The 25,872-nt window shown below is 49.2% G+C and overlaps 1 protein-coding gene and 1 long non-coding RNA gene across 3 annotated transcripts; one reads left to right on the top strand and one right to left on the bottom strand.

Moving 5' to 3' along the window:
• The first annotated feature begins 3,521 nt into the window (after positions 1-3,521).
• Positions 3,522-8,113, top strand: LOC125517406 (uncharacterized). 2 transcript variants are annotated; one of them, XR_007287584.2, is made up of 4 exons: positions 3,522-4,014; positions 4,590-4,679; positions 4,950-5,069; positions 5,575-8,113. It is a non-coding gene; the product is annotated as an uncharacterized LOC125517406 (long non-coding RNA). The 2 variants fall into 2 exon arrangements; XR_007287585.2 differs by having other exon boundaries at positions 4,590-4,691.
• A 16,239-nt stretch (positions 8,114-24,352) lies between these two features.
• On the bottom strand, positions 24,353-25,586 carry LOC147963880 (putative F-box/kelch-repeat protein At1g15680). The gene has a single exon (XM_087528068.1). It carries the CDS (start codon positions 25,544-25,546, stop codon positions 24,353-24,355), a length of 1,194 nt encoding a protein of 397 aa, XP_087384194.1. The 5' UTR covers positions 25,547-25,586.
• Between the last annotated feature and the right edge of the window lie 286 nt (positions 25,587-25,872).

The raw sequence follows: 25,872 nt of genomic DNA, 5'->3' as shown, positions 1-25,872 counted from the left end.
TAGGACAACAATCCCAACAACTTCTGATGAATGAGTAGTACAAGGTTTTATGTTTACTGATGATTTTTTTTGCCCCACGGGTATCTACAATTACATTCTGGTGTCTCAGATACAAAAATGGGTTGTCAAGTGTAGTTTCTTCCATTTGTATGCTCGACGCCGAGATACCAACCCAGCATGAACACAGCTCTTTATTCTGAAGTGAACTTTCTTGCATATGATTATCTTCCATGTTGTATCAGCAGGCAGGGATTTGTATGTCGAATTTCATGTATGCGTGGGTTTGTTGAATTTCTACCTGGTTTCGAACTCAGTATTATTTGGAGTCTTAATTTGCTTAGTTGTGACTGATGAATGTTGAATCCCATCAGTGAGACCTGGGAGTTGGAAGATGCTCCGATATGTTGGAATTAATGCAACTGCTTTCTTTGCGATGATGTGTTTCTATCTAGATTGGTATGACTTGCTTGTTGCATTTCTACTGAAATTGATTATCTTTCGGCTTGCAGATTTTATACTGGGAGTAGGATTTAGCAAGCAGTGTGAGTCGCTGCCTGCTAATTCGTATCTAGCAAATAGTCTATAGGACATTAGCTCAAGTGCCCGTTGCGTTTCTTATTGCTCCAAGGTTATCTATTCTCTACTGACATTAGCTACAACTTTAATGAAACTTCATTATCCGGAGCTCTGTTGTCTCCGCGCTGGAGGAGGCCACCGATGCCTACCTCATCGGCCTCTTCGAGGACAACCAGCTTGCCCGCCGCATCCTAGTGTTGCTTCATGGCTCTAGTGTCTAGACTAGAGGTGTGTTAGTTTCTTCTTATTAGCCTGTGGTAGTAAAGTCCTTGTTTGTTACTATCTTTTTATGATCATCAATGGGAAGTTACCCAACAGATTGAACTGAACTGAAGCATATGAATGTGAACATCACATGTTCATTAGATTCTAATTAATTGCTAAATAAGTCTTTGGTGATAATCCTTATGCCCAGTTTAAAGCCTGTCACCTTACTTCATTACATGTCGTAACCCCACTAACAAATTTCAAATGGTTCGTATTCTATTGGAAAACTTCGCTTTGAAATGACAGAATGCAGTGAGAACTCTCAAAACAGACTTTCGCCCCGCTTTATAAATAAAGAAACAACCGAAGAAAGACAACGGCCGAATGATACAAGGTGGTAAGGTCGCCCTCTTACAAAGCCGATCCCGGGATAATCGGATCACGCAGAACACACGCGACTATACTACCAACATAGAACACATGAAGATCTACACACACCGCCACGGTATAACCTAATACACCTAAGCTCCACGGCAACACCCTCAAGAGGGAGGGAGAATGGCACCGAGTGTCGCTGCTGCCGAGTCCACAACGGACAAAGGTCTTCACCCGGAGCCCTGGCACGGAGAGAAGAACCAAACCGACGTCTTCAAGAAGAGTGCGGTACCCATGGGTGTCACCGTCGTCAGCGCCAACGGCATGGAGCTTTCGCTCGGCAACTCACCCGCACCAGCACGAGGCTGCAAGGACGAGCGCGACGTGGTCAGACCCCCAGATCTGGATCAGGGCGACATCCCAGGGGAGAGCACGCCCAAGCCACCCACCGCTACACCTCCGGCCACCCACACGGCCATGAAGGAGAGCCACCATCGCCGCAATGGTGCCTGCCGACAAGCAAACCAGTCAGACCGCCCTTCGAGGCTGCCACCCCGGTATCCCTGTCGCGAGACACCATCCGCCGCTCACTTCACAGCACACTCAGCCTTGGTAGGAAGAGCAAAGGCACGCCCCCTACTCCTAGCCCGACATCAGTCACCGAGTCTGGATAGGCGCCTTCACCGTAGGAGTCACCCACGTCTGCGTCTCCAGCCAAGTCTGGTGGATTCACGCGGGGGTGGGGGGTGGGGGCACGACTCCATGACTGCCGACAGCCATCGCCAAGACGCCTAGGCTCTGGCCCAAGCTAGCATGCATGACGCCATGTCTGTGGCCACCGGCGCCGATCCACACAGCAATGCAACGGCATCACGACCACCACAGCCGCTCACGGCACCCGCGAGGAGGGCAAGAGCACCACCCGCACGCACAACCCGGACCGCACCCCACCTCACCTACCCAGACCAAGCTCTCTAATCTGCCTCGGGCCCAGATCTGATCTGCCCATGGGAGCGACTCGGTCACTCGGGAGGGGTTCGTCCTAGTGAAAGGCTCTCTCCTCGGTGAGAACTACGTACATGGTATAGAAACTGTGTTCTAGAGGTAGTTTGTTCATAGGAGTTAATACTTGATTGCTATAGTTCGCTTTTGTCCTGGCAATTGCCATTGCAGCGGTAGTCGATTTCTTCACGGACGATACTACGAGGCTGAGCACCCCCGCTTCTCCTGCTCACTTTGGTTTCTCCAGGACGCCTGCTAAGTGTACGTCCTGGGAAACCGTCCCTGTAATCTTCTAAAAACTCTATCAATGAAATGATATGCTACTAAGTGTATTTGCAAAAAAAAGAAGATACTCAAACAAAATATTTGGGGGTGAACTCTAGCTTGGAAGCCATAAAATGCTTCACAAAAACAAGATTTTCACATGATGTGCTTTGGAGAAAGAATCCAAGTGATAATCGGAGTGTGGTGTGGTCAGACTACAAATCCCTGGTCTTTCCAGACAAATAATACTACCACATGTACACACTGATATAAACTGATGCTGAAAGGGAAAATGTGATCTTACGTTGAAAAGGGGAAAACCGATAATCCATCTCATAGAACAGAGGGCAGCTGGTCAACAATATTTATGTGGTTTACAGGCATCACCCGCGATAATCAGTACTCTTACGACACAATTTTGAACATCTCTTGTTATAACACAAATAGATATGGGATTGGGGTAATATCGCTTTGGCTTTGATTTTCCTATCCTTATCCTGATCACAGTAAACCCTTAAATTAAAAACAAAGAAAGCATCTCAAAAAAGAAAAAAAGAATATGTATGCATTAGCAAACAGTACATGAGCATCTCCCAACATTCATTACTCAGAACTAGGATTCCAATTACTCAACTTCAAAGCAGAGAGAAATTAAACAAAAACACACATAATGAGACGTCATTGAACATAAGCAGAAATCTGACTCGAGATCTCACCGCCTGATTTAGGGTGGACACGGTCCGGTCCGGTCCGGTCCCTGACCGAGCCATCGTTTGGACCGGCCGCCGGCGGTCCGGACCGGACCAGACCGAGCAACCGAGCGGTCCTACTTTTAGGGACCGGACCGGTGACGACGAAGCCCGGGCCAGACTGAATGGACCGAATGGACCGGCCAGCCATCGGTGTTGATGTGCACGCATGCAGCAGCAAGGTGGGCTACGTGTTAGATCAAGCACTGAATCTGTTACCACTATAAAAAGAAGAGATGGACAGATCCAAACAATTATATCCATCCATCATCAAAATCTAATGGTCTTTAATCATTCTGTGTTTAAAGCTATCAACTACGCAATAAGCCACAGTCGATCGATAGCTAATCTGCCCCGCAGTAAAAAATAAAGAAAACCGCCCGCCCGCATGACCTCCTCCTTCTCCGGCACGACCTCCTCCTCCTCCCGCGCCGTTCGCCTCCCGCAGCCGCGCCCTTCACCGCCTCCTCGCGCCGCCGGAGCCACGGGAAGCGGCCGCGGGTCGCCGGGAGCCTCCCCAGCCGCGGGAGCCCGCCCCGCCGACCCCGCCCCCGCCGCCGGAGCCGCCCCGCCGCGCCCTTCGCCGCCCCTCATCCTCCGCGGCGAGAGGCTCGCAGGAGCCGCCGCCGCCGGCCGCCGTTAGGAACGTGGACGCGTGCGGGACAACCACCGGCGTACGAGGCCACGCCTGAGCCTGCGGCGCGGCGGCGCGGAGCCCTCCGCCGCCAGTTCCCTGCCGGTTCGAGATCGCCACCGGTCCCCTCCGTGCCGTCATCGTCCTTCCTGCTACCAGCTCCGTCCTCCGCCCTATCTCCGCGGCAATGTTCTGCTCCATCCATCGGTAAGTAGCGACCATGTCGTCTCTCTCCGTTTCAATCCCTAATTCCCTATAGTATTTTTCCCATGATGTTTCTTATCGATGCTGAAACTCAGGCGACTATGACCACTGTGTTTCTTTTTCCTGAATGACCATGATTTTCATTAGCTGTAACTGGTAAAGTAAGGCGTGGCTGTTTGCTTCGGCCAAATCCAGCTCCATTATCAAATGAAATGTTAGGAGAAAGTAAGTTGGTAGCACTTCTCTTTTTCGAGAAGAGGTGGCATGATGGACAGGAGGGCTCTTTTGGTTTTGCTTAGCAGTTGGATAAAATGATCACCCAGTCAGTCATGGACTCATGGCCAGGTTAAATGTATTCAGCTGTATAATACTCATATGGTCAGACTGCTTTCTTCTGTCTTGTATTCTAAGTTTTCTGAAGACATCCAACGGCCTTTGTACTGATTTATGTAGTTGTTGTTGCTAATACTGTTGTACATACTACGTAATGTTATAATGGTGTTAAATTCTGAAATTCAAGCCTCCCATTGTATGTGGCTGAAGTGCTAAATTATCTCTTTTTCTTCTTACTATTCCAGGCGCAAACAACCTATAGAGTCGAGTAGAATACCAAAATACGAGCTGCAAAAGTGACTCAAATTCCTCTTCCCTCACAAGGAACTACACTGGTAATTGTCCATGTATGGATCTGGTTGACATGACCATATTTTTTTATGTTTGCCATTCAATTTTAACTACAATATTGTTTCTAGATAAGATATTGTTTTATGTATTATCATGGGTGCATTCTGTTAAGTTTCGTGCACAAGTTGTTGATATTTACACAATATTGTGTGTTCTATGAATACATGGCTGTGGCTATCATTAAGATTCTGCTTCTGAAGTATTATTTTTCTTGTACGTTAGTGTCTTGATTATTGGGAGTTTGACAATTTCAGAGGTGGAGGCTGGCCTGCAGCTTGTGTGCGCAGAGGCTCGTGTGCGCGAAGGAGAAGCACACTTCATTGACAAGTTGTTCCCGCTATCCTCGCTGCCACTGCCAGTGACGTAACTTGGTGGTGAGCCTCTTCTCGCCCCCTCTCAGTTCTTCCCTTTTGATCTGGATGATCTTTGTTCATGTTGTTAGTGTTTAAAAATATCTTTCGTTGTTCTAGCTGATAATCTTGTTGGTCACTGTCAGTGTGGTGCATATACACCTAGGCTTTAAGTTGTTGTGATTTTCCTATAAAATGTTGTTGAGGGCATGGAACTGAAATTGATATCAGAAATAGACTTGTTAAGTTTTTGTGTTGCCACCAAACAAAAGCAGGTATGTAATCTACAAACCAGCATAGTTGACCAGTGTGATTTCATAAATATGTATACTTCTACAAAATGGAGTAGGAACATGCAGCTAAATTTACGATCATCAATTTTTCAGTTTTTTATAACTTGTGTTCTGAAGCAGTTTGTTTCCTTCAATTACATGATTTAGTAAAAGAACCTATAGCGAGTTCATTCCAAGTGTTGTTGATTGTAGCATATTTCGGCCTTATCTTCTAACATACTTCATGGTTTCATTAGTGGACAACATGCTGGAAAGAGAATGTTCATCCCTATGATCCCTTTGGCGCCCTCAGAGGATATTTCGCTAACTTTCAAGTTGAAGAGGAAACAGTTCCCTAGATCGATCCTGGAGAGCCCCTTCCGTAACCAAGTCCCCTCCCCACTCGGAGTCCTCCGCCACTGATGCACGGGTAAGCGCAAGAGCTGCGGTGCATCCACGCGGTTCAACGAGCTGCCGCTGTCGTAGATAACCAAGACTCAGTGCGCTGCCCTGCCCCCACGCGCTCTGAGGGTGCGATGTCCCCGACGTGTCCAAGACAAGGTCCAGGAAGACCCTCGCCTTCGTTATCCTGGTAAAGTTTTGCTGTTATTTTACTCCCCCAATTCCACTTACAGGGGAACAAAGAGTAAGAGTAATCCTGGGGATAATGGTATTTTCATTTGTGCTACTAATTGATAGTATTACTGTCAGCTCCATCGTTAGAGCAATTGACGAAATGACTATATCACCTAGATTGATAGACAATAATTATGCACAAACAGGACAATGTCCACAAAACAACTGCCGCTGCATTGCGAAGATGATTTTTGAGTATTACTTTCTTCCACTCCTCTGCAAAATACTCCTATGCTCTAGCTTCTCAAGCCTCTACTCTCAACCAGTCCAGTTGTCCAGGTGTTTCTTTTTTTTGATAAATATTGATTTTGTTTCCTTTATCTATCGGTTTCAATTCTGTATCCGCCGTTCTCAGGATAACTGTGTGATGTTGCCATGGGATCCAAAATAACTATTTTTTACTGAAGCTACAGACTTAAGCAGTTTCTACCATGTGTACTGTATTTTGAGTTAAACCTGAACGGCTTTCGTCGTATGATACACCGCAGTGCTTTCATGTTTTTAGGAGGGTAGTTCTTCCCTGTGTTACGAATATGATTACTATGGTGTCGCTGTACATTTCTTATATGGTTAGTTCTTAATTTTCTTCATTATTCCAAACGTGTGTACCCACTAGGATTTCATTTTTTATTATTTACCTTCAAGCAGTATATATTACTGTTGTTTGTTGTCCACCTTGATCCTTCGCTGATATTTTTCCTAGGCAACTTCACATGGAATTAGGATCAGTTAATAAGATTCTGGTATATTCTCAAATTTTCTTGCTTTATGCATGAACCTATCATTAAGATTTGGATCTCTTATATGTGCCTTTGCTCCTGTAGATTTGTTGGTGTTGATTTGCGGTAAGAGGAAATGTACTATTGTTCTCATCAATTTCTTTCATACCATGTGTATGGTTAGTTCTTAATATTCTTCATTATTCAAAATACTTGTACCCACTAGGATTCATTTATTATTTTTTACCGTCAAGCACTATATATATTACTGTTGTTTGTTGTATACCTTGATCCTTCGCTGATGTTTTTCCTAGGCAACTTCACATGGAATTAGGATCACTTAATAAGATTCTGGTATATTCTGCAAATTTTCTTGCTTTATGCATGAACCTATCATCAAGAATTGGATCTCTTATATGTGCATGTGTTGCTGTATATTGGTTGGGTGTTGATCTGCAGTAAGAAGAAATGTACTATTGTTCTCATCAATTTCTTTCATATCATCTTATAGAAATATGTTGTTTAAATATGAAGAGGTGGATAAGTTTCTGGCTTTAGTTACTGAATATCCAGATCCGGCTTGCTTGTCAGCCATGGCCTACATTTAGAAGAAATATGTTGTTTAAATATGAAGAGGTGGATAAGTTTCTGGCTTTAGTTACTGAATATCCGGATCCGGCTTGCTTCTCAGCCATGGCTTACATTTAGAGAAGACATGTTCATATGTAAGAGATTTAAGGTCAATGATCTCCCCTTGTTGTAATGCTCATCATCTTAATTCAGACATTGCTATATATATGCACCATGGTTCATGACTGTACTTTTTTCTTACGTGTTTACGAAGTTTGTCAGTATTATTATACAGAGATAACCTGTCATGGTTCTACGTTGATGTGTTCTTTCATTTGTCAATTTTTTTTGCTTTGAAGCAATGTTGATTGCCTCAAAGAATGGTTCCGCGTGGCTTACACGCTTATACCTACTTGAATGTTAAATTTTATTAGCAAATCCATCGAGAACAATGTCAACATTTTACGTCTTGCTACATGAAGCTATGTACTGCAGGGTACAACAGCGTTAACATTTCCGGTGCTCATTGACAATAAGATTGAAGATGATTGGAAATATTATACCTCAAATTTAATTCAATCGTGGATACAATGACAACTTTATGCCCTGAATAACAAGTGATTATGTGAGTGTAGGAATTAGGACCGGTGACAACAACATGTGGAGTGGCACAACAAGTGGTGCTGTAGAGTACTGAAGCAAGGATAGTCAGGTAAATCCAACGGCGTGCACGTTCCGATTGCTGACTGCGATCGCCCTATTTGGATAAGGGGCACATTGGTTCATGAAACAATCAACACGTTTTTATGATTTAAATTTGAATTATGAAAGAAATATTTATGTTTTATAGTCGAGACGTGTGTTACAAGTACATGCTTACTAGTCAACACACAAACGAAGACACGCATGAACGCATTAAGTGTAGAGGATTCTGCGACGCACTACTGTTTGCGTATTTTCTGCTATTCCTTTTATTCAGCTCGTAACAAACTGATCACCCATGATTCGATATAACCGTGCCATCCCACAGACACATCGTGGTCAATCTCTTCATGGTTAACGTTAAACACAACTGCCTATTCAGCTGCAACACGGACTAGCGTGCTTCTCGCACTGAAAAAACTAAGGGCATGTACAATGGTGCTATCTTAGGAGTGCCACGTAGGATAAATTATGAGGTGGAGGAGAGAGAACTCGTAAGAAAAGGTTTGTCTTCTCTTATTTAAGATAAGACAAGAGATGATCTCTTACCACGATTTGTCTCACCAAGTTTTAAGGAATTGCTAGTTATTGAAGATAAGGCTAAGATATAACCCATTGTAGATATTTTTTTTTTTGTCATCTCTAAATTACATGCAAGACTTAAGATAAGACTGTCTTGTCAACCATTGTACATGCCCTAAGTGACAGGTTCAGTACGACAAAGTTTAACTCAACACTACCTGCGCGAGTGAATTGACGAAGTGGACGATGTGCACGAGCGCCGACGTGCACGAGAAATTAACTGACAGCTGAAACTTTGACGAAACTGACGAACTGAATTTTCTGAAGGTGAGGAAACTGAATTTTCTGAACTGACAGTCTACGCTCTCATGGAGAAAAAACGCAGGGACGCCTGGAACAGCAGCGGCGGCGTCACCTTCAGAGCATTCGGGATCGTGCCCCAGTTCTTCCTGGTGGCACCAGCGAGGCGTTCGCCTACCTGGGTAGCTGATGGCCGCCTGGCCGGTGTGCATGCTGTGCTGAAATAACGCGCCATGCAACGTGTGCATATCCACCTCTTATCTTTAGTTTCAGGTTAGTTAGATGAGGCCGTTGTGGGAGGTCGTGGGATGGCATGATTTCAGCTCGTGGACGTGGGATGGCAAGGCCGCAATTCCCGTTCCTACGTATTCTTTGAGTAGAGGCCATCGTCGAGACTCGAGAACTCCAGATCGGCGGCAGTGCACGCATGACAACAATGGCAAGCGGCAACAATGGCAAGCGGCAGCAAGAGGCTACGGCGCATGGGGTGAAGAGGAAGGATGAAGAGAGGAAGCTCAAGGACATGGTGGTTCGCCCAGGGGCTGCCGATGGCCGCAACGACGAGGAACGGCGCCGGCGGTGACTGCGCCTTCTCGGTCCGACCGAGCGGCTCGGTTAAAGACCGAACCGGACCGAGATATTTTCGGGCCGAAAATGCCAGCCCAGACCAACCAGTTTTTCCGCCGGTCCTGGAGTCCTGGACCGTACGGTCCGGTACTTAACGGGCCACGAGCCCACGAGCGGTCCCAGCCCGCTCGTTCCGTCCAGCCTGACGCGGTGACGCCTGATGTAGCATGGATAATCATACGCATGCACACATGAGCACATACTAAAAATGCAAGCAAAACAGCTTGCTTGAAAAGTATAAAGCCAAATAAATAAACCACAAGCTGAGTGCTAATTTGTCGAACCAAGACTACCGGACTCGCGGTCTATGCCTACGGCCAGGGGCCGTTGGCATAGGTCCTTTGCCGTCGGCATAGATCTATGCCTACGGCTGCCGTCGGCATAGACCCGTCGGCATAGATATCGTCAGCTAGTCTTGTCAGACCGTCGGCGTAGTATAGCCGTCGGCGTAGGGCCTATGCCGACGGCCGGGGTCAGCCGTCGGCAGTGTTTTTTCGTCTAATGGCAACGGACGGCGCCGTCAAAAGCGCTGACGAGTCATGGGACGCCACGTGGCAGTGGTACGCTGACGGCTTGGTCGTCGGCATAGGTAGAAATCTATGCCGACGGCCTAGCCGTCGGCGTACCACTGCCACGTGGCGTCCCGTGGTGCTCCTGATGGCAGTGCTATGCCTACGGCAAAGCCGTAGGCATAGCACTGCCACGCGTCTTTCCCTGGTTTCTCTTGGCGGTAGGGCTATGCCTACGGCAAAGCCGTCGGCATAGATGAAAATCTATGCCGACGACATTGCCGTAGGCATAGATCTGCCACGTGGCAAGCCCTGGTAACTCCTGGGCTTATATATGCCGACGGCTTTGCGGTAGGCATAGTTGTTTTTTTTCCCTGTTTTCTCTTTTTCAATTCATTTGACAGCATTTCAAAGCAGAATAATATGGAATTATGCAGAAATATAACAGTTCATCATCTAAACATACTCAAGTTCATCATCATCATCTAAACATAGTCAAGTTCATCATCATCATCTAAAGATCATCACCGGCGGAAGTTCATGAACATAAAAGTAGTGCAAGACATGGAACATCATAAAAGTAGCAACATGAAAGGCATGGCACGACGGCCACATGCACGGAATCATCATCGACATCAAGCAAGACCACCTCCGCCAAAACCACCACCACCAAGACCACCTCCGCCAAAACCGCCACCGCGACCACCATCACTCTGCCAGATCGGAGTGACTGGGGTCGACGGAGCAGTAGTCGAGCCACCGGTCCCCTACATGTTTCAGAAAAGATTCTAACGGTAAATATGATATGATAGTGTTGAATGAACGAGAACTAGTTTGCCAGTAGTTAGGCAAATGTACTAACCGGACCATCACTGCCTAGTGCCACCCATTCATCGAACGTGGGCACGTGTGGGGGTTCTCCCGCAGGTGGTGGTGGGGGTCCCATTTGTGGTGGATCCGTGCGGTTACTCCAAGACGCCAACATAGCCTGAATGTTAGTTAAACAAGCAAACTAGAAGATCAGAAGGAATGAAAGTGCAAAAATTTAGCTTGGTTTTAAGAGGGCAAAACTAACCGTCATCATCTGACGGTTGTAATCATCGTTTGCCTTCACTCGTTTCAAGTACTCCCACACCTCGAGATTCCTATGCTCGACAAACTCCTTATATGCCTACATAATTTAGGTTGTTTCTAAGTGAGCAATGCTGAAAATAAACCGAGAATGCTAGATAGAAAAAGATAAAGAGGAAGTACTTACAGCATGCTGGCGGGCTAAGGGAGTCTGTGAACGCCCCGTACTCTCTAACTGGCTCGGGTTGGTAGCCCGAAGCTGTGTGTACGAGATCGAAGGAGTGATCAAGCCATCGAAACACGGATACCGACCATTCTTCTTCCCCTGGATGGCCACCACCGCCGTGTCGTCGATCTGAGATTGGGCGACCACAGCAACAGGAACATCCGGATGCAACTCCTGATAGTGATGAGTGTAAGACCCCAGGTGCTCCTCGGTCTTGCTGTAGTACTGGCTCTCGCCCTCCTTGCGATGACTCCGCTCGCGGGCCAGCTTCCGCGACTCCATGTCTGAGAGCGGCCTCTTCAACTTGTCCTCCTACAACGTCAAACAGAAGTTAGCCATAGATAAGAACATGACGGTAAAGAAGAACAAAAATGCATCATGCACATAGATATACCTTCATGGGCTTGAAGCCCCAGTGGTTCCTGTTTCCTTGGCCGTGTGTCCCGTCGACTCCACGGTTAGCCCGGGCCTTGATGCTCTTGGCAGTAAACTCTGCATCGGCGCCGAGCCACCTATCCACCAAACTCGCCCATCCGTCATGCCTTCCATAGCACCAACGAGGAACAACCTATGCAAATTTTGGAAGCATGACATGTGAGCACGAAACATATAGTTGACTGCTTGAAACAATGAAAAGTTAGTAATAGTTACCATCATGAACTGCTCCCTGTTCAAGGTAAGTCGTAGCTTCTGTGCTTGAGTTTTGGTCATCTTTTGGTGCAGGTAGTAGTGGTAATACTGCGAGACGGCAACCCAGCGCACCTCGTACTGCAACTGACGAGCTTTCTTCTTCGCAGCCGCAAGCAAGACCACGTCGGCTCTGGCCTTGTGCTCGTCAAGAACTCTATAGAGTTGCTGCAATCATACATAAACCAGAAGCAAACAAGGCATGAGTTGAGTGATTCAATGATAAACTATGAACGAAACTGAAGACAAGTGATTCAGAAGAGAACTTACCCAAAATTTGGTGATCACGGCCTTAGCGGTTGTCCCGTACTCCGCGTTGCTGCAAGCCTCGTAGTGGGCCCAGCTCGTGGCCAAAACCCGCAGCTGCGGGTCCCTGTCTAGCCGCGGGCAGAATAGGCCAGGCCAAAACTCCTTCAACAGTACAGTAATAAGGCCGTTCGGTTTACGGCCCTTTCCGCGAAGGATCCAGTTTCTGCAAGAGAATCAAATGTTTGCCATGTGTACAATAAGAAAATGTTGTCATGTGTTGAAAATATGATTGAGACGCACTTACTCTGTCCCCACAGGTTCAATGAGCCACTTGTGCTCCTCGATAGAAGGTGGTGTAGGTAGTCCGGCATTACCACGCAGCCACCCCTGCGGAGCACCCGGTGGCAAGTCACCCCACAACTCGGGATCAACCTCCCCTCCACCCTCCTCGCCCTCCTCCTCACCCTCCTCCTCGGCCTCCTCCTCCCCGCCCTCCTCCTCCTCACCCTCCTCCTCCTCGCCATCAGGAACATACTCCTCCTCCTCAGACTCAGAAGGTGCCTCTGTATAGGAGGGCATCAAAGAAGACCCTCCTATTTTGGACACGGCCCGAAGTTTTTTGCCCCGGCTGCCTATCCCCCACCTCCTCCTCCTCTAGGGGCTCTCCCCCCACCGCCTCCTCCTCTAGGGTCTCCTCCCCCGACCCCTCCACCTCCCTGTGAGGTGTCGTCCTCGCGTAGTCGGGAGGGAACCTTGTGGGCTCGTCCACTCTGAGTAAGTCCTTTGAATTTACTGAGGAAACTGGTGCTGCTGGACTTGCCCATGATTAGCAAACCTGCATTGAGAAGAGAATAAACAATTAGTAAGGATATCAGTTAAACAAGCATACAGGAAAAACATTAATAGCAGAAGAGCACATTAAGCATACTATTGTAATGATCATTAAAAGAACTTACATTTTCTAGAACCCATATGAATCATCACTATTGTAATCTATTTGTGGACCGGTCTCATCATCACTATCACGCATATCTTCTTTGTTGTCTGACGGAGGTGGAGGCTCTTCCTCATCGTCAGCGTCTTCATTTAACTTTTCAAGCATAATTATGTCTCTTTGATTCACAACTGCCTCACCATCAATCCGTGCGTCGTCGTCATTTGGGTCCAGATCCACATAACCCAAGTCATCATCCTGGTTGTTTCGGACCACGTCATCGTGTTCCTCTTGATAGAACACTCCCTCGTATGTCATGGGGTTTATGTTGTAGTAATCATCATCGTTCGGGTCCGGTAGCTTACCATGCGGCGACACCTTGAACACAACTTCCCAACCCTTTAGGTACTCTTTCTGGCATGGGTAAGGCAGATAATATACTTGTGTGGCCTGGGTAGCGGCGATAAAGAGATCAGCTCCGGCATAGACGGTTGATGGTTTAACTTCAACTAAACCAACAGAAGGCGTATGTCTCAGACCCTTTTTGGGGTCGAACCATCGGCATTTGAACATAGTGAGACTTAGGTGTTCGCGACCACGTTTGAATGTAAGCTCGTATATTTTTCCTACCCTTCCATAGTAATCTACTTTATTATCTCCTTCAGTGAAGACTCCAGTATTTATGGTTTTGGGATCAGGCCGACTGTTCTGGTGCTCCTTTGTATGGAAGCGATACCCATTCACATCATACTTTTGGCATGTCATGACGACAGGGTCAAAACCCATGGAAACCCATCTCAATTCTTCATTCATTGATTCGGTCGGATCATTTCCCTACAAGATTAATTGAAATTATAGGGTGCATGAGTTTAATTGAAATTATAGGGTGCATGAGTTTAATTGAAATAGGTAATAGGGAATTGTGAAAAATTACTTTCTCCATGAACCACGCAACGAAATTTTTCCTTCCATCAACACCCTTTCGGAGAAGAGCAAGTGCCTCCGCTTCAGTAGGAGGCAGCATTCCCATCCATTCTTCTTCAACGAATCGACTACAATAAGAAAAGCGGTATAAGAACTAGGCAGAGTGAACATAACGAATTGACTAAAAGAATGGTGCAAAGGTATTACCTCATCCACTCATCCTCAACTTCCTTGATGTTGTGCAAGATATAGAACATGACATCCTCCCACTCATCTCGTGGCATGAGATAAGGTTTCGAGCATCCAGCCCTACCACCATGCCCGATGAATAGAGGCAACTTGGGTTTATACTTGGGTTCTTCTGTATTGTATCAAGACACCTTATTGTGCAACGTGGGAACATGGTCCGGATAGTAGGCTGTCCTGAGGTCTGCCACCTCCTCTAGGATAACTGCCTCAGCTATGGAAGCTTCAATCTTAGCTTTGTTTCCACATTTCTGTCTCAGATGCTTGTTCTGTCTCTCAGGGCCGTACTGCCAACGATTCTGCACAGGGCCCCCCAACAATACCTCGTTCGCGAGGTGCAAAATGAGATGTGTCATCGGAGTAAAGAAGCCTGGTGGGAAGATCTTCTCTAGCTTGCATATCAACTCCGGCGCCTTCTTATGCATTTCTTTTATCTTCTCAGGACATACTTCTTTAGCACAAAGCGTGCGGAAGAAATGGCTTAACTCCGCAAGCACACGCCAGACACGCTCGGGAACATAGCCCCGAACCATCACCGGCATAATCCGCTCAATCCATACATGATAGTCATGACTCTTGAGCCCGGTCACTCTGCCCGTTGAAAGATTGACCCCCTTACTTATATTTGACGCATAACCATCAGTGAACTTCACGACGTGTTTCAGCCACTTGAATGCCTCCATCTTATGATCCTTTTTAAGTACGAAGTCAGCATCTGGCTTGAACCAAGATTTTCGACTGCCTATGGGATGCTGCATGTGTAGACGTGGTCTATCACAAATATTCTGTTGATCAACTCTAGCATTAACATTATCCTTTGTCTTAGCAGGAATGTTGAGGATCGTGCGAAAAAGGGATGCTGCGACATTCTTTTCGGTGTGCATCACGTCTATGTTGTATGGAAGTTTGAGGTCCTTAAAATAGGGAAGCTGCGTGAAGGGGGTAATGTGAGTCCAGTTGTGCGTCTCACCATATCCTTCAAAAAAAATTCCCTTTACCTTTACCTTTTCCTTTGCCCTCGCCCTCGTCTTCGCTTGTGGCTTTTCCTTTTCCTTTGCCTTTGCCTTTGCCTTTGCCTTTCCCTTCACCGGTAGGCTTAAGAGCTTTCAGCTGAGCAAGCACATCCGCACTAGAAAACGTTGGAATCTTGTTAGCACATCCGCACTACATCCCCTCCGTGTAGACCCGATGCGTCCGTTTTCCCCCTCTAGGTGCCGGCGACGGCGCCGTCCGTTAGGGGGGCCACGCCCCGGAGATGCGTGCCGCCTCTTCGAACATGCCACCACACCACCCGGTTGTGGTAGGTCATCCCATAGAAACACTTGAGAGCAACGTCCCCTCCGTATAGACCCGATGCGGCTGTTTCCGCCCTCTAGATGCTGGCGGCGGCGCCGTCCGTGAGGGGGGCACACCGCGGACGTGAGGGGGTCACACTCCGGAGACGGGTGCCGGGCGTTTGCATCCGCCACTCAACTTCTGTCGCATAGCTGTTTTTGAATTTAATAAAATTTAAGGACCTATATTCAAAAGAACATGACAACATATTATTAATGTGCTCGAAAAAAATACAAACTATATATATATATTCATAATCTATGGAAAAAATTACAAACTGCATATATATTCATATAATACATAAAAAAGCATGAAAACATATTTTTTAAAAAGCATAAAAACATATGCAAAAAAACGCATGTAAAAAGCATTAAAACATATGCAAAAAAAGTATGTAAAAAATAGCTATGCCATAGATACGGCAGGGTTCTGGTGGGCGCCGTGCCGCGGATCGGTGACGTGGCAGATATGCCGACGGCTGCCGTCGGCATACCTACGCCGCGGATCGGTGACGTGGCATGCGGAGATATGCCGACGGCCGCCCGTCCCGACCGTCGGCATAGGTTTAACGGCGTTAGCCGCTAGTCACGGGCGGGGTCGCCGGGCCCACAGTTATACCGACGGCTGATTTATGCCGACGGCTGCTGTCGGCATGTCTGCGGCTAGGTCGACGGCCGTTCTGTGCCGACGGCGGCCGTCGGCATAGATCCACGTAATCCGACGGCCAGTGTAAGCCGACGGCCAGGACTGGGCTGTCGGCATATCTCAAACTAGGCCGACGGCAGCCATAGGCATAGGTTTGGCCGTCGGCGTATGCCCGTTTTCCGGTAGTGAGGTAATGTGCCTTCAATCTTCATGCCAGTTGATGAAAGTCCACAAGAATCTGATAAAGACGGGAGGTACAGGTCCACCTCATAGCTGATCCTTGCATGTTACATAGAGAGCCCACGTCGAGCATACAAAATGAAAGAACCTACACCCAGCAACTCATTTCTGTCTCCCAGCCATTAGAATGTAGCTCTAGATACCTGCAAAGCAAGCAAGATCATCAATCAAGCAATTTTGTACTATTCATACACGAAAAGCTGTTGGAGTTACTCTCAATCAGTAAACGTTAGCTTCACCACTGTGGAAATTATGCCAAAAGCTTCAAAGTTGAATCACCTCATCATTAGACAAAACCAACATGTGAAACAGACAAAGCACACCTTCAACCTCTAATATTAGCAGTTCTTGGCTACACCTGATCTAAGTAGAGGCTAAAAGAACAGTGGGCACATGAGGGGGTCATGAAGTAGCGAGATAATCACACAAGTCGAGTTTCATAAACCCATGCAGTAGGGGATCATCCATCATCTTATTAATTGATATTTCTTCAATTGATATTTCTTTGGTTGAAAAGTACTGTACTTATTTGACTCTGCGTGTGACCAAAATTAATACTTCCAAACTACTTGATAATATGATAGTAAAAGTATAAAATGTTATCGGCGATGAAATCAGTTTTTATGACAAATCTGGTCATGCCATCTTGATCATATATGGTGGCTCGACAGTGGAGGCAACGTCACACGGAATAAAAGTCCTGTGACTCTATTCCCGTCCTAGTGTGTTCATCATGGCCATGGATCGTCGGTTCTAGATCTGGTGCAGGCACTGTGACTGCTCCACTCAGGCGAGTACTAGTGTCTGTACTATGGCATAATGGGACACATAATGTGTAAATGTGCCACTATGTTGACACGTCCCGGTCATTATGAAGAAAGAACGATTTGAGCTGCCGCAAGAATACAAACGATTCAACAGCGGTCCTAGTTTCCCTCACGCCCCCCCCCCCCCCCCCCCCCCCCGGTCCTAGTTTCCCTCACGCCCCCCCCCCCCCCCCCCCCCCCCCCCCCCCCCCGCGACGGTGCTACCTTACATGCGATAGAATCACATATGCATGCTTAGCCTGATCAGAACATCCATGCACAACACTATCCGGTGACTCAAATTGAGAAATGTGGGATAAGTAACTTCCAATTGGGTTAAACAGGCATCCAGCGACATAAAAGGCTGCCGCTTAAGGTCATACGAGGGGTAGGCCGTGCACACGTCCTGCTGCGCACCCTTGCACCCTGACCTACCATTATGATGTGATGATACAACCGAGGCTTCCATATTTCTTAACTCCCTACATAACGACACAACGATGCAATCAGTATAAGCTATCAATTGTTGGAACCTAGAACACCGACGAGGCCTAGATCACTATCGTGAGGAGAACCAGAGGTAGACGAAGACACAGGAGTTTTTGTGCTGCGCACAGTCTGCAGCTTTTCTCCTTAATCTCCAGATTATTTGTACATCCACTAAGAAACAGAAAAACCTCCACGCTGCCGAGCCTACCGGACGTGCCATCTCACGTCGCCCGTCGTGCGCGAGGTGAGTGCGGGCCGAGTCCTACGCTGCATGCCATCCCATGCGCTCACAACGGCCGCACTAATCTAGCTAGCTACTAACTGAAAGTAAAGACAGCTTCTGCGTGTACATGCACACGAGACAGAGCCGGTTATTGAGCTAACTGAAAAACAAACTATCCTAACGGGCAAAGGATTACAAGCTCAACAATTCACCCCCTAATCCTTATGCCCAGAGACCACCTTAACGACGCCGAGCTTCTGTCGCAGCTCAATGAACTTGATTCTACCCAGCGCCTTGGTGAGAACATCGGCAAGTTGTCCGTCAGTGCCAACATGGTCGACATCCACCTTGCCATCTTCAATGCATTCACGAATGAAATGATATCGTATGTCAATGTGCTTACTTCTTTCGTGATGCACTGGGTTCTTGCTGAGCTCGATCGCCGACTTGTTGTCGACGCGCAGCTTCGCCGTCGTTGGTGCGTCGCCGGTGAGCTCACCAAGGAGCCTGCACAGCCACACGCCCTGGCATGCTGCGGATGCCGCCGCCATGTACTCAGCTTCGCAAGACGAGATGGCGACGACCTTTTGCTTCTGAGATATCCACGTGATGGCGCTGGAGTCGAGGAAGAATACCACACCAGTCGTGCTCCGGCGATCATCAACGTTGCCGGCGTGATCACTGTCGCTGTAGCCGATCACCTCCGGCGCTGAATTACTTCCCCGCTTGTAGCAGCAACCGTACTCCAAGGTCCCGCTAACATAACGGAGAATCTGCTTCACCGCATTCCAATGCGTTTCTGCAGGCGCCTCCAGATACCTGCTGACGATGCCGACGGCGTAGGTGATGTCGGGTCGAGTGTTGCAGAGGTATCGAAGGCTGCCGACCACGCTCCTGAACCGTGTGGCATCCACGGCGTCGCCGGCGCCAGTCTTGGACAGCTGGAGACGATTCTGCATCGGAGTGTCGCTAGCGTTGCACCCCCTCATCCCAGCAGCTTCGAGGATCTTCATGCCGTAGGCGCTCAGACAGAGAGTGATCTCTCCGTCTTTCTGACGTACCTCGATTCCAAGATAATAGCTTAGGAGTCCGAGATCGCTCATGTCGAACACACTGCGCATCTGCTCCTTGAACGCCTTGATGTCGTCGATGCTGCTGCCGGTGATGATCAGATCGTCCACGTACACGCCGACCAGCAGTGTCCCCGCGCCGGTGCTCCTCCTGTACACCGCATGCTCGAGGGGGCTGCGCTCGAAACCGAGCGACGCGAGCGACGCGTCAAGCTTGGCGTACCACGCTCGGGGCGCCTGTTTCAGGCCGTACAGGGCCTTCCGAAGACGCAGTACCTTTCCCTCCTTGCCGGCGATGACGAAACCCGGCGGCTGGTGCACGTAGACCTCCTCGATCAGGTCGCCGTTCAAGAATGCCGACTTGACGTCCATGTGATGGACTTGTCACCCTTGCCGCGCCGCCAAAGCCAGCAGCAGCCGTACTGTTTCCATGCGAGCCACCGGCGCGAACACTTCATCGTAGTCCACGCCCTGCCGCCGCGAGTAGCCCTTTGCCACCAAGCGCGCCTTGTGCTTCACGATCTTGCCGGCGGCATCCCTCTTGACCTTGAAGACCCATTTGAGCCCTATCGCACGGTGCCCGGGCGGGAGCGCGGCAGCTCCCAGGTCTTGTTCTCGCGGATTGCGACCAGCTCGGCGTTCATGGCGCGCATCCAACACGCCTCCTCCAGCGCTTCATCCACCCCAGCGGGCTCTTCAGCAGCAATGAGACAGAGGCCGACTTGGTCTTCTCTCGCTGCTTCCACCTCGGCCAGTACATGTGTCATCTTGCGGTAGCGTGTTGGCGTATGGTCGAGGTCGTGCCGTTCCCAGTCGTCACTGGGCGGTGTAGCCCAGCCGTCGTCATCTGGGGCTGGAGAACGCGCTGGCGTTGTTGGTGTAGGCGGACAGCCCCCCGGTGCGGAAGAGCTCGATGAAGAGGATGCCGTGGACGACCCGTCTGAGCTCGACGAGGCAGACTGCACATCGACGCTCTGTTCGTCGCTGTAGACGACCACAAAGTGTTCGTCCATGGGGGTCGCCGCAGCACCTGGGGCCGGCCTCCAGTCCCACTTCCTCCGTTCTTCAAAAACGACATCGCGCGTGACGTGCACCTTGTTCGTGGCTGGATCAAACACCCTATACGCCTTGGCTCCTTCAACGTACCCGATGAAAATCATCGGCGTCGAGTGATCGGCCAGTTTATCGATGCCGGGGCCAATCCGCTTGACGTGTGCGGTGCACCCGAAGGTGCGCAGGTGATGAACCGCCGGCTTCTTCTTGTGCCACGCTTCGTACGGCGTCTGCCCGTCGACGCTGCACGTGGGAGATCGATTGAGCAGGTACACCGCGGTCTTGACCGCGTAGCCCCAGAACATGGCGGGCACGGCCATGCTCTTGAGCAGACACCGCGCCATCTCCACCACGGTCTGGTTGCGCCTCTCGACCACGCCGTTTTGCTGTGGCGTGTATGGCGCGGTGGTGCAGTGCTTGATCCCTCCATCCTCGCAGTACAGACGGAATTCAGTGGAGTTGAACTCGCCACCCCGATCAGAGCGGAAAACCATGAGCCGGCGTCCAGATTCAGCCTCTGCAAGGGCCTTGATCTTCTTGAAACGTTGAAATGCCTCGTCTTTGGATTTGATCACCTCCAGCCACATGTAACGTGAGTGATCATCAACAACCAGCAGGAAATACCGATTACCTCCGGTCGTCGCCGGCTTGATCGGACCGCAGAGGTCCGTGTGGACGAGCTCGAGCGCGTGCTCCGCGCGATACGCCGAGGCCTGCGGGAACGGGAGCCGGTGCTGCTTCCCCAATGCGCATCCATCGCAGTACTGGTCGACGCGGTCGACGAGGGGGACGCCGTTTGCCATCTCCAGGCGCGCGAGATCGCGCAGCGCCCTGAAGTTCAGATGGCTGTAGCGCGAGTGCCACAGCCACGCCATATCGTCGCCGCTCGCCAGCAGGCACACCGGCTTCGTCAGTGCCAGCGAGAGGACGTAGAGCCGCCCGGCGTTGCGCGCCACGCGAGCGAGGAGCCGCCCGTCCGGATTCCGGAGGCGAAGGACCCCGTCGTGGATCACCGTCTCGCAGCCGAGCTCATCCATCTGACCAATGCTCAAAATATTGCTGCACAGACGTGGTATGTAATATACCTCAGAGAGCGTCAGATGTTCACCGCTGCGACACTCGAAGAGGATCGTTCCTCTCCCCTCGATCTGCACACTGGACCCGTCGCCGAGCTTCACAGTCCCCCGCGCTCCCACGTCGAGCTCGGAGAAGATATCGCCGCGACCGGACATGTGGTTGCTTGCCCCGGTGTCCAAATACCAGGAGGTGTCGCAGTTGCCGCCTTCCTGTGCAGCGCGCGCCTGGGAGCGTTCTTCGTTGACAAGAACCCGCTCAACCGGGCGCTCGGTGGTGACAGTGAGCGCGGTGACCGTGGCGAGCAGAAGTGTCGCCTCGTCGTCCTGGTTGCCCGCGACCGCAAGGTTCGCCTGATCCTTGCGTTCACGACGCGGCTCGGTGCAATGCTTCGAGAAATGCCCAGGTTTGTTGCAGTTGTAGCACTTCACCTGAGACATGTCGCGTTCCCCGTTCGGCGCGCCGTCGCGGCCGCCGTTTCCGCCGCCGCCCTGACCGCCACCCCGACGAGGCTTGTCGCGACGACGATTCGAGCCGCCGCCTTGTCCACCGGACCCGCCTGGCCCGCCGGAGCCACCATGGCCGTCGCTCTGGCTGCCGCCCTGGCCTTGGACGCGCTGGTTCTTGCGCGCGTTCCACTGCGCCTCCGTCATCAGGAGCTGGGGCCGCTGCCTCCACCTTGATCGTTGGTGAGATAGCGCTCCTCCGCGGAGCGCAGACGGCCGACGAGCTCCTCAACTGAGAGCGTGTTGAGGTCGAGCATCGTCTCGATGGCGAGGGCGATCTGCATGTAGCGAGGCGGGACGACGCGTAGGAACTTCTGTACCACTCTCACCTTGTCCATGGTGTCGCCGAGCGAGCGCAGATTGTTGACGAGCGAGGTGATCCGCATGCCGAACGCGTCGAGCGTCTCGCCGTCGCGGAACGTGATCCCCTCGAACTCGGAGCGCAGCCGTTGCGCCGTGGCCTCTCGCACGCGCGTGACTCCCATCCGCATGGTTTTGATCGTATCCCATGCCTCCTTCGCGGTCTTCTTCACCACGATCGTGCCCACCATCTCCGGCGGAATGGATCGTAGGATGGCCGCCAGCGCCGACTTGTCGTTGGGGACGCTCGACGGGTTTCCTTCCACCGCGTCCCACATCAAGTTTGCCTCCATGTTGATCTGCATCAGCATAGACCACTCGAAGTAGTTTGTCGGCGTGAGCATCGGCCACACCGTGGTGCCGCTCGGGACAAGGCGCTCCTGGACCGTGCGCTCGTGGACGACGACCTCCTTGCCGTACTGGCGGGTGCAGCTGCGACCGCGGCTACGACCGCGATCGGGGGTCGGCGAGCGCGCGCCACCGCTGCCGCTGCCGTCGCCATGGTGGGCCGCAGTGCGCGCCGCTGCCGAGTTCGCTGGAGAGGTCGAGCCGGCCATGGTCACCGAGGAACAACGCGGCTCTGATACCACTTGTTGGAACCTAGAACACCGACGAGGCCTAGATCACTATCGTGAGGAGAACCAGAGGTAGACGAAGACACAGGAGTTTTTGTGCTGCGCACAGTCTGCAGCTTTTCTCCTTAATCTCCAGATTATTTGTACATCAACTAAGAAACAGAAAAACCTCCACGCTGCCGAGCCTACCGGACGTGCCATCCCACGTCGCCCGTCGTGTGCGAGGTGAGTGCGGGCCGAGTCCTACGCTGCATGCCATCCCATGCGCTCACAACGGCCGCACTAATCTAGCTAGCTACTAACTGAAAGCAAAGACAGCTTCTGCGTGTACATGCACACGAGACAGAGCCGGTTATTGAGCTAACTGAAAAACAAACTATCCTAACGGGCAAAGGATTACAAGCTCAACATCAATTAACTAGAAAAGGGAGAGTAACCTCCAAATGCTAAGCACACGACCCAAGGGCATTCCAAGGAAAAGTCAAATAGAAACGAGGACACCTCAACAAGATACTTATACAACACAACTCTTAATTTGAGGAAAATAACTCTATTTTGATATAGTACTAAGTAATAGTTAAACAAAGCAAACATACTGTCAAATTTATTGAATATTCACAAAATAACATATACTCATTAATATTGTAGAGATAAAGAATGTACATTCACAGACTATTAACTGGTCAGAATAGAGAAGTCATTTAGAGCTATTCTTAAGATTGTTCCACACCATATTGGATATTGATAAACTATACTTGTAATAAAAATGTCCTAGCAACATAAATGATCATGATATATATTATACTTTAATGTAAAATATGCCTAAAAAGGTGGAAATAAATTAAGCCCATTTACTAATTTAACGTGGTACAAATAGACTTTCCATGTGAACAGCAGAAGCGCGGGACAATAAAATGAACAATTTATATCCATAAGTTTACAACAAAGTGGTTATTATGAATTTAAGATTACTAGCAAGATCAGCAGACATAACTATGCCGAAAGAAAGAATATAACTACTCTTAAGCTTCCAAACCTACCAATTGAGATACCAATTTGACATCTTAGTTTTTTTTCTTTCTTTCGTGGGTTATTTGAGATCTTAGTTTGTTCAAGCTAGTTCTCATGTAGTGATCTTCAAACTGCTGTGATCTCACCTTGAGAAAAAAAAAGGCATACTATCGCTACGCTCTAACACTTACACTAGATGATTCTCGCATCTGGCAACAGAAAGGGATATTTAGTTATTTATTTAGTTCAGTTATTCTACAAAGAATTTGCCAATCTTGCTATTTATTGTTTTATCAGAAGATATTTACATGATAAACTGATAAAGGCACATTACTAGCTCTGACTAGAACCTAGAAAATTACATAAATTCAGCTAACAGTAGACAAATTACAGCCCACAGTCTGGCTACAGAACACAGAGTATATTAGATACCACTAATAGATAACACCCAGATGACCAAACACGGCGACTCAAACATCATCTGAACAGAACAATATCACCACATGTTGAAGAGGTCATCAAGCAGAAAAAGAAACAAGTGATATGACACTAGTGAAAATTGTTGGCTTACCACGACATGGTGTGAAATATTTTCTTCGGTGAATTATTGAACAAATAATTGGTTTTGTTGTATGTTGAAGAGGTCATCAAGCAGCAAAAGAAACACGTGATAAGATGCTACTTAACATTGTTAACTTAGCATGAAAGGATGTGAATCGTATGCCGTCAACCAATTATCAAAAAGTAATTTGAGTTTGTTATAATGAATAGGTATGAAGGCATGCTATTACCTGTGGTGTAGACACTTTCGAATGGCTCATAATAAGTAACGTTGTCGTCTTCAAGAAGTTTCTTGAACTGCAATGAGTCAAGATGGACCATAAAGACGACGCCACCTTTCCTCATTAACATCACATTGTTTTCCTCGGCGAGCGCTAGTATGCTCATGTCTTTCTTCTCTGAATTCAGGAAAGTTAGCTTCTCCAGTTCGATAGTTCTTCCAAGTACCCATGAAAAAGCATCATTAGAATCTGTGTTCCTCTTCCATAATTGGAAGCTGCAGTCTGTCTCGAAGAGTAAACCAAGGCCACCACCCTCTGCCCGCATGATCCAGTTTAGGGGACACCGCTGTTCAAGCATATGCACTGGCACCTGTATCAAGGCTAGGCTCTGTTTCTCCATATCAAACTCGAGAATTACAGAAATCTTTCCAACAAGCAACCAGTAAAGCGAATTCCCAGCCAGCACAGCGGGCATGCCCGTGCAAACAACATCAGTCAGACTCATAGATGGAAGTAGTGTTGATACGAGCTCACCCCATAGGCCGGTCTTTGAAGAGTAAACACACAAGAAAGCTCGCCTGTGTGGTCTGCCTTTGTCTGCCATCACCACGACCACCTGGAAGTCGTCGGCGTCTCCGGCGGCCCGAAGCACGGCCCCATTGATCATGCCCTTCCCCCCGCGCGTCATAAACCCAGGGGGCAAGAGGATCCGGTGCTGCCCTGCGGTGATGGGATCCCACATCAGGATCTCTCTCCAAGAATCGAGCGAGAGAAACACGAGCACAAGGCCATGGCGACATCCGATGGGCACGAAGAAGTCGTCGAGCCTCAGAGACAAGCCCCCCGCCGGGAAGCGATTGGGGGCCTCCACGGTAGATACCAAGGAGAGATCGCAGTCCAAACCGTGGTGGAGGACGCCGAGGAGGGGAGGGTTGCGGCGGTGGTGGAGGCGGAAGCGGCGGCAGAAGCCGGGGTCGGAGATGAGGAGACGCCAGCGCCTGCAGACGGCGGAAGCGCGGGGGAGGGAGGACGGCTGCGGGGGGAGGCGTAGGAGGATCTCGGAGAGCAGGTTGTCATCATCCAGGGGCGCCGCCGACGACGACCGTGGGCGTGGGTGCTGGCGGCGGAGGCTACCCATCTCGCCCCTCTCTGCTCTCTCCTCTCGGTACTGTGGCAGAAGCGGCAGAAGCCCAAAGAAACTGATGTGTGGAAGAAAGTGGGTCGGCCCACTCAAGAAATCACGCTCACTATTTTCGTCCCGTTCCGTTTCGTTGTATTCACTGGGCACATGTACACACGTGCTTTAATTTGCTAACAGTACAAGGTAGTTGTTTTGTACAGACATTTCTTTTATGTTTTGTACAGACATGTCTAAAAAAACTTGTTTTGTACTTGCGAGAAAAGTTTAAAAGCAAATTGAACACTTTTTGTAAATATTAGTTCCTGCTCTAGTTACCTTGTTCT

Source organism: Triticum urartu, chromosome 6A, assembly GCF_056163025.1.
Source record: "Triticum urartu cultivar PI428250 chromosome 6A, HENAU_Tu73, whole genome shotgun sequence".
Taxonomy (NCBI): domain Eukaryota; kingdom Viridiplantae; phylum Streptophyta; class Magnoliopsida; order Poales; family Poaceae; genus Triticum; species Triticum urartu.
This window is presented reverse-complemented; position numbering and strand designations above follow the sequence as displayed.

What these genes read in the sequence shown, in the direction of transcription:
- LOC147963880 (XM_087528068.1), bottom strand. Translation starts at nt 25,546, where the DNA reads ATGGGTAGCCTCCGCCGCCAGCACCCACGCCCACGGTCGTCGTCGGCG.